General features: G+C 47.4%; 1 protein-coding gene across 1 annotated transcript in view; it reads left to right on the top strand.

The window, feature by feature from the left end:
* Positions 1-28: 28 nt before the first annotated feature.
* The window catches only part of GARNL3 (GTPase activating Rap/RanGAP domain like 3), a 141,549-nt gene continuing 132,558 nt past the window's right edge, over positions 29-9,019 (top strand). Inside the window, exon 1 of the mRNA XM_029921076.1 lies at positions 29-146. Coding sequence (XP_029776936.1) covers positions 55-146 — 92 coding nt within the window. The 5' untranslated portion in view covers positions 29-54. The remainder of the gene's footprint in view (positions 147-9,019) is intronic.

Here is a 9,019-nt window from a genome sequence, read left to right as displayed (position 1 = left end):
CCGAGGCCCGAGCCCACCCGAGTGCGTCCGAGCCCGCGGCCCCCGCCCGGGGCGATGGAGCCGGAGCCCGGCGGGGCGGCCGCTGCGCTTCTGCGGCAGAAGAGGGCGGCGCTGCGGCGCAGGGGGTGCAGCTTTGAGAGCCCCAGGTACAGCGGCTGGGTAGGGGTGCGGCCGGGAGGGGCGGAAGCGGGGACTCGGCCACGTGGTGGGTGGGGGGCACCCTGGGGGGACTGAGGGCTGAGAGGCTGCGGCGTGGGGAGGGGTCGCTGGGAGGGGGGGTTCTGAGGGGATCCGGCGAGGAGCCAGGGCCGAGCGGCCGGGGGTCGAAGGGGGCTGGGCCGCCCGAGCGGCAGGTGAGGGAGGGGGTCGCCCCAGAGAAGAACCAGCGAGCGTCTGGACTCCACACCCGACGAGACGCCCCCCCAGGCGTCGGTGCTGAGGCAGGCCCCGAGCGGAGCCGGCTCCGGGCGGATTTCGAGCTGTGGAGAATGTGCCGTGCAGCCTCTTAGAAATGCTCAAGGACAAGGTTGGGAAATAGTCCCCTGAAGTCCCGGGGAGGTCTCCTCCTGCGGGAGCCTCTCTGCGCTGCCCCAGGAACCAGGCCAGCCCCAGCCTCCCCCGCCTGGCTCCGCAGGTAACGCGCACCTGCTGCCTCACAGCCCCGCCCATCCTCGTGTGGTGTGGCCCCCAACGCGCCGGCCCCCGGTGCCCCTCCGACCCGCCGCCGCCTTTCCTCCGCAGGGGGAGCCCTTGCCCATGCCGACCCCCTCTTGTTCGACCTGGGGAACTCTCCCGAAACTGTCCTGTTCCGTTCCTTCTCCTCCCTGGCACCTTGCTCCACGGACACGCCTTCCACTCACTCTGCTCTGCCAGACCGCTTCCCTCGGCGGGCATTTTCTTAACTCGAAGTGTGCCTTCTCCCGCTCCCGCACCCGCCTCGCTGAAGTCGGCCCTGCCCTTTTCCAGGCCCCCGGCCTCTACTAGGTGACTCCAGTAGCCTCCCAACTAGACTTTCTGGCTTTATTCAACCACCTCTCGGATCCACATCCTCACTGGCTGCTGGAGGGGTCTTACCAAAACCCCCCTCTCCAGGAGCTCTCTGTCTCCCAGTGATGGGCACTGGGGTGGGGACATGAAGGAAGATAGGAGGTGGGACTCTGGTCCCCACTGAGGCAGAAAAGGAGGATCAACAGCGAGGCTGACAAACCAGGACCCTTAATGGGAGGTGGGAGGCCCTTGCACAGACTGCCCCACCCCTCCTGCCCCATGCCAGTGTGAGCATCGTGAGGATAGAGACCATCCATGTCCTGTTCACTGCTCTGTCCCCAGAGCCTGCCACAGGCCTGGGCCATCACACTTACTAGCTATTGAATGAGTAAATGCCTGACCAGCTGGTCATTCTTTGCCTCTGCTGTGCCTTTTCTTCATCAGTGCCTTTACTCTTATCATGCTCTTTGCCCTAGTGAGAAGTCTTTTTACTCTTTGGGTAACGCCTGTTCCCTCCTCTGGGAAGTCTTCCTTGAATCCCAGGCTGAGCTCTGTACTGTATCAGTAATCTACCTGCTTTCCCACATCCGCTGTGTGTAATCACCTGGATAGCACATCTCCCCCACGAGTCTGGGCGAGCCAGGCAGATCTCTTTCTGCCCTTCTGGCCCTTACACTTGCCGTTGGAGCACACAAGATGGGGGGAGAAATGTACCAAGAGATGAGCCAAAAACTGGATCCAGGCCTGAGGTAGAACATTTAGGTCAGTGCTGTCCAATAGAACTTTCTGCAGTGATGGGAACATTCTGTTTAATCTGTGTGGCCCGATACTGCACCACTAGCTACCTGTGGCTACCGAGCACTTGAAATATGGCTAGTGCAACTAAGCAACTGCATTTGAAGTTTCATTTTACTTTCATTAATTTAAATTACATAGCCACATGTGACTAATGTTTATGCTCTTGGACAGTGCCGGTTTAGAATATTTTTCTCTTCCTCTGACCTCTTTTACCACGCACTCCCTGGTCTTCATGACGTCATACCTGAAAGACTACCTCATTTCTCCAGGGTTCTCTTCTCTGTTTAACAGTCCGTGACAATATCGTGTAGACCTTAGAAATAATGAGTACCAGTTTTCTGATTGCAAAAATAACTTGTTTGTTGCAGTGCAATTCATTTAGCCCATTTTTTTTTATTAGCCTACATGCAATGTTTTACTTAGCAGTTTTTTACTCTTACCAAGGACACAGCGAATCCATGTGCATTAGTCATTTCCCTAAGGTAAGTTTATAGAAGTGATGGAAATGATTGGATCCAAGGAAAGGGACATTTTAAAGGCTTCTGAAGCATAATGCCAAATTGCCCACCAGAAAGTCATGTCAGTTGTCAGTCCGCCCAAAACCATGTAAATGTGCCTGTTTTTCCCACTCACAATGCGAGGTAGTATCATCTATAAATGTTTGCCAGAGTAGCCCCTGGTTTTAATTTGAATTTCTTTGTGTAGTAGCGAGGTGAAACTTTTCTCATATTTATGTGTAATTTGTATTTCTTTTTTGAAATGAAATACATTTGCATGTACTTTGTCCATTTTTCCTTTGGAATGTTTATCTTTTCCTTATTGGATTGAAGTACTTTTTACTTATTAAGGAAATTAATTTTTTTGGTCAAACATGTAGTGCATATTTTTCGCAGTTCATTAGTTGCCTTTAACTTGATGTTTTTTGATAGTTTTTGTTATTTTAAAAAATTTAGTCAAATCTATTCCTCCTGTGTATACTTAATTAGAAAATAATTTGCTAACTGGAATTAGATGTTCATCTACAATTTCTCTTATTTTTTTTAATTTTTAAATGTTTGTTTATTTTTGAGAGAGTGACAGAGTGCGAGTGAGGGAGGAGCAGAGAGAGAGGGAGACACAGAATCTGAGCTGTCAGCACAGAGCCCGATACAGGGCTTGAACCCACAAACTGTGAGATCATGACCTGAGCTGAAGTCGGATGTTTAACCAGCCAAGCCATCCAGGCACCTCATACAGCTTCTCTTTTTTTTTGTTGCTTATAAAAAAAATTCCTCTTGGGCCACCTGGGTGGCTCAGTTGGTTGAGCTTCGGACTCTTGAGTTTGGCTCAGTTAATGATCCCAGGGTCCTGGGATAGAGCCCCAACTCCAGCTCTGCCCTGAGCATGGAGTCTGCTTGAGATCCTCTCTCTCTTTTTCTCTCTCTCTCTCTCCCTCCCACTTCCCCCTCTGCCCCTCCTCTGCTCTCTCTTTCAAGGTTGCACGCTCTCTCTCTCTCAAAAAAATTCTTTAATTCATTCAAACAATTATCTCACTTTTAAGGTGAACTATTAACAGCTGGCTTCTACTGGGTTGACATAATGGACAATTAGGGCCGAGAGAAGAAAAATGACCTGTGATATAGCTTAACCACACTGAGTGTGTGGGTCCCTACAGCAGGCCTCTTGTTCTAGAAAGTTCAGGGTGGTAATGGGGTGTGGAGGTGCTTAGAAGGCTCCGCAGGTGATTCTGATGGACAGCCAGGGATCAGAGCGTCAGCCTCACTTGTGGGCATGCTGCCAGATTAGCCTCCCTTACTCCAAAGTCCTCAATAACTTCTCATTTCCTGTTGTGCAAAAAGTTTAAATGCCACTATCGCATGGATAGGGCCTTTCAGAATCTGGTTTAACCGTATTTACTCAATCATCTTGTTGACATCAGGGGAAAAAAAGCATTACTGTCAAAATGGCAGCTGTCTTTGCTAAACATCCAGGGTCAGCCCGGCTAACTGTCAGGCCAGTACGGTCCGTGATGCATGTAAAGGAGGAAGGTGTGGCCCAGGCGTCAGGCATCCGGCCAGGCGGCAATGAGAGAGACCAGCTCAGAAACCTGGAGTCCAGGGGGCAAGACACTCAGGCTATTAAACCACTTGTCCTAGATATGTTTGTCCTCATTTTGTACAAGGGCGGATCCGATTGTGTTCCAGAACAAGGGCTTCCGAGTGAGACACACCTGGGTTCAAGTTTCTGTCTTTTCACTTGTCATGTGTGTGGCCTCGGCCAAGTTGCTGACCTTTGGTTAACCCATTTGTAAAATGACAGTACCGCCTCTCTTGCGGGACTGATGTCCATGTCGGTGAACTGATTTATGCAAAGCACTAAAAACAGGATCTGGCACAAAGCATTACTAAATAGCAACTGTTACGGACAAAAATGATCAACATTTATATGCAAGTTCTCAACCTTTCCCTTCCTCTTGCCTCATTAAAATTCTAGCTTTATCCATTCAATTTTTCCTTCTCCTCTACCCTCAGAGCGAAGTCCTGCCTTGCTTTTTTTGCATTTTTGAGCTGCAGATTTAGGAAGAGAGGGATTGAGGAGGACACTGGGTACACAGCGCACTGGTGGAAACGGCCTCAAAAAAACTCCCAGGGGGCGTTTAGAGGTGAGAGATACAGAAACTCCCCCACCTTGTATGAGGGAGGTCTCCCTCTTGTTTTTGTGGCTCAAAGATATATACCAATTACCTTTTGTGACTTTGTGGTGATTAAGAAATACAGTTGATGAACTAGAGCTCTTTTAAATGGCTCCATTTGCTGTGCCGTCATTTTGGCTGCAACAGGTCATGGAGCTGAGCCACATGTGAGCCACCGTATTAGGGTTACACAGTAGCATTGAATTTGAAAGGCAAATTCTAAAGGTCAGAGACTGTCAGCATCACTTAGGTTAGCCTCTCAGGGTTCTTCAAGTGTGGTCTCTGGACCAAAGCATCAACTTGTTAGAAATGCAGATTCTCAAGCCCAAGCTCAAATGTGCTGAATCAGAATCTCCGGGGACGGGGACGGGGCTCAGGAAACTGTTTGGGAACCGAGGCCCTGTTGTCTAAATACTGTGGTTTTCAGACCGAACACGTATGAGAATCACCAGGAGGCTTCTCAAAACAGTTCTTGGGCCCCACCCCCACAGATTGTGATTTACTATCTCTGGGTAGGTCTATGAATTGTGTTTATTTCCTTTTTTCTTTTTTATGTTTATTTTATTTTATTTGAGAGAGAGAGAAAGAGAGAGGGTGAGCTAGGGAGAGCAGAAAGAGAGGGAGACACAGAATCCAAAGCAGGCTCCGAGGCTCCGAGCTGTCAGCACAGAGCCCGACACAGGGCTCAAACTCACAAACCATGAGATTATGATTGAGCCGAAGTCAGACTCCCAACCAACTGAGCTACCCAGGTGCCCCCCTATGAATTGTAATTTTTTTTTAATGTTTTAAATGTTTATTTTTGAGAGAGAGAGACACAGTGCAAGTAAGGGTGGGGGCAGAGAGAGAGAAGGAGACACAATCTGAGGTAGGCTCTAGGCTCTGAGCTTGCAACACAGCTTTTACCGTGGGGCTTGAACTCATGCACCGTGAGACTATGACCTGAGCCCAAGTTGGACACCTAACTGACTGAGCCACCCAGGCGCCCCTATGAGTTGTATTTCTAACAAGCTTACAATACTGCTGGTCCAGGGACAGATTTTGAAAACCACCCTGTGAGGGCCATGCAGAAATCTTTTTTTTTTTTTTTACAGCAGTCTTCACAGCTGATCACCTTCTGCTTATTAAGTCTAAGTTCAAGGAGCCCACTACTGCAAGCTTTTTGTTATTGGGCAACTCTGTGACCTTTCCCGAATGAGGAAGTCAAAGCTTGCCTCGTATTTGCCACGAATCATTCATGATTCTGCCTTTATAGCTACTGCAGCGACAATGGCTGCGGCGCCGATGCCCAGTAGGAAGTGACGGCTCCGACTGTGGGGTGCAGACCCAGTGGCCAAGTGGGCCTTACTCCTGGCTACGCAGGTGTGATCCTCGAGCGTCTTCCGTAGCTCGATTAGGAACGCATTCATTTTTCTTATTGGTTCATGCAATTGCAGCATTCTGGAGGAAACCAAGCAAGCTTTGGGATAGGGTAGACCCAGGTGCTCAAATAATGTTATCCATAGGCTTTCTTCATTCTCTGGGTTCACTTTGTTTTCCAGGTCTTTCCGCATTTAGGCAAAGACAGTTAACTATTTTGGGCTTAACTTTTTTTTAATTAAAATTTTTAATGCTTATTTATATTTGAGGGGGAGAAGAATGAGACAGAGGGCAAGCGGGAGAGGAGCAGAGGAGAGGGAGACACAGAATCCACAGTGGGCTCCAGGCTCTGAGCTGTCAGCACAGAGCCCCACTCGGAGCTCAAACCCACCGACCTCGAGTGCGTGACCTGAACCGAAGTCAGACGCTTAGCCAACTGAGCCGCCCAGGCACTGTGGTCTTACTTTCTACCAGTATACAATCCCAGCAGAAAGCTAGGACCTCTCTTTCAGTCGTTCTAGGGCATGTTTCCCTAGCTTGGGATTCATTGTATCTCTTGGCTTGTATGCTCATGCTTGAACCAATCTTTTTGCCCAGAAGGGGTAAAATGTGCTAATTGGCCAGGCCTGGGTCAAGTGCCCAACCCAGAACAGAGGGATTCCATTGCTTCCATTCATAGAGACCAAGAGGCAGTGATTGCCCAAAGGAAAAACCATAGTGCTATTACCAGAAGGGGACTGGATAGTGGGTGGACCCCTCAAAAAACATGTGTCATCATATCTAGGAAGCTTTTCAAAATACAGACACCCTGATGCCACCCCAGAGTCATAGCATTGGGATTTCTGCATCTTTTAGTTCTCATTGTAAATGACTACCTTCGTTGAGCATTGAAAGTGTGCTAACTTTAGCCGCAGTGGGTGCAGAGCCCTACATAGACGTGATTTTGAATCACAAATAGAAAACATATTTTCTCCTTTCTCAAATATTGCTTCCTACATAGTGGCTTCCTTGTTAGGAATGCATATAACCCCCACCTTGTGGGAATACATTCTATGCCGAGACAAATGCTTTCTTGTCCCTGAACGTGGCTTTCGAGGCCAAGATAGGATCACAAAAGAACAATTATCCCTTATGCATTATATTGCCTTCTTCTTCCTTGTGTTTCTCCCGACTTCCAGATTCTTTGATTTTTTTTTCCTTCTTTTTTTTCCAGGAGACTCTCTCCTCGCCAGGTAGTTTTGTAAACAATTATTTTAATGCGGGCTGTTTTCATCGTCTTCGTTCCTCTACATTATGTTAGTTATTCTTTGTGTTTGGGTTGGACTGTTAAGTATTTAATCACAAAGAAATCTGCCACTGTCCGTTTTCTTTTGGAAAAACAGCAGTCTTCCTGGGAAGGATTATTAAGAGCTGTCTTGTATTGGGCTGACATAATGGGCTCTTAGGGCCAACAGAAGAAAATTAATTTTCATATTATGTCTGTTCTTCTAAGGGAAAAAAAAACAAGTTTTATTACTCACCAAGAGTTTAAGTTAATACAAACCAGCTTCCTTTCTCAGAGGAAGGCAATAGTCAAATTCATTTTGCCTTAGAAGGTTAATACGCGAAATTATGTTTGGTTGTCTGGGTTCCAGAGTTGAAGATCTGAACAGAGACGAGCCTGACACACGGTGCTATAAGAAAATTACCAGAGATCTGGCCCGTACAGCGAGACTCACTGCTGCTGTTCCTGGGGGGAGATTCTGCAGCAGCACATGCGAGTGCAGAGATGTGGGGGAGTGGGAGCCGCACATCTGCTTGTCTCCGGAGCGAGGTTCTTAGAGGACAGGAAGCAGATACGGGTTAGCAATGAGGTGTCGCTGCCCGAGGAGGAGGGTTATGTTAAAGGCTGTTCGTGTAAGATTGCTTGTGAAAGTAAAAACAAAAAACCATGGGGAGCATATCAATGTAATACTAATAATTTGATGCCAAAAAGATTAAAAAGATTGATGTCCGTGTCTGTTTTCTGACTTAGAAAAATATTGAGGATATTGATAGACGTTAAGTGAAAAGAAGTGAGTGGCTTCTTCTGGTCCTGTAGCAAGTATGTAGAATTACAAATGGAATTTAAAGTTTTCTGGGAGCCATATCTTTTCTTTCTTTCTTCCTTTCCTTTCCTTTCCTTTCCTTTTCTTTCCTTTCTTTTTTTTAAGTAGGCTCCGCGCCCAACGTGGGACTCAAACTCACGCCGCTGAAATTGAGTCACGTACTCTACTGATTGAGGCAGCCAGGCGCCCCCTCTGGTAGCCAGATCTTAAAAAGTAAAAAGAAACAGGTGAAATTAATTTTAGTAGTTTATTTTCTCAAACGCACTGTATCCAAACCATGGCCCTTTTAACATGTAATCAACGTTAAAATGATGCCGATAGCTGAGCTTTTCTTCTGGTACTTTTTCTGAATCCCAGTGTGTCTTACACTCCCAGCGTCTAAGTTGAGACTGGACGCATTTCAAATGCTCAGCAGCCCTGTGTGCTCTGTCGCTCCCTCGTTGGGAAGCTCAGAGAGGGACTTCAGGTAGGACGTTTTTGAGAGTCCATTAAGGGTTTTGTTCCAGCACTGCGACTATGAATTGTGGTGAAACAGGAGACGGAAACAAATGGGGGGCGGGGGGGAGGAAACCAGCAGACTTTAGGGAAAAGGAATCACTAACTAAACTTCCCTAGTCAGAAAGGGCGACTCTAATTTGATGGACTTTCATTAACTGTTCACGTAAATCCCACCTAAAATTCAAACTTTGAGAGTTAAATGTGAAACCATTATGTCATGGATACATGATGTAATTTAAAAAGCCCTTTTTTTCATTTGGGGGAAATCAGTATAAACAGTCTAAAAAAACAGAGAGGGCACGATTCTCTGTGTCAAATGTGGTGATAGGTCAAACAAGAGGAAGACCTTAGAATTGACTGGTGGGATTTTTAGCCTCAGTTGACTGTAGGGTTTAGTGTCATGGGGTCATTGGTGGCCTTTGACAAGAACAGCTTCTTTGGAACAGTGAGAATGAAAGTCGCACTGGCCTGGCTTCAAGAGATCAAGGAAAGGGACTGGAAACCGTGAATGCAGTGAGCTCTCCGCCGGCGTGGAGGGGCTATGAGCTGAAAAATTGTTGGTTGGTTTTATTTGGTTTTGACTTGGATTTTTCTGCTTTCGCTTTTGTTTGTTTGTTTT

The sequence above is a fragment of the Suricata suricatta genome, chromosome 13, assembly GCF_006229205.1.
Source record: "Suricata suricatta isolate VVHF042 chromosome 13, meerkat_22Aug2017_6uvM2_HiC, whole genome shotgun sequence".
Lineage (NCBI taxonomy): Eukaryota > Metazoa > Chordata > Mammalia > Carnivora > Herpestidae > Suricata > Suricata suricatta.
The sequence above is the reverse complement of the archived record's forward strand: the minus strand, read 5'-3'. Positions and strand labels throughout refer to the sequence as shown.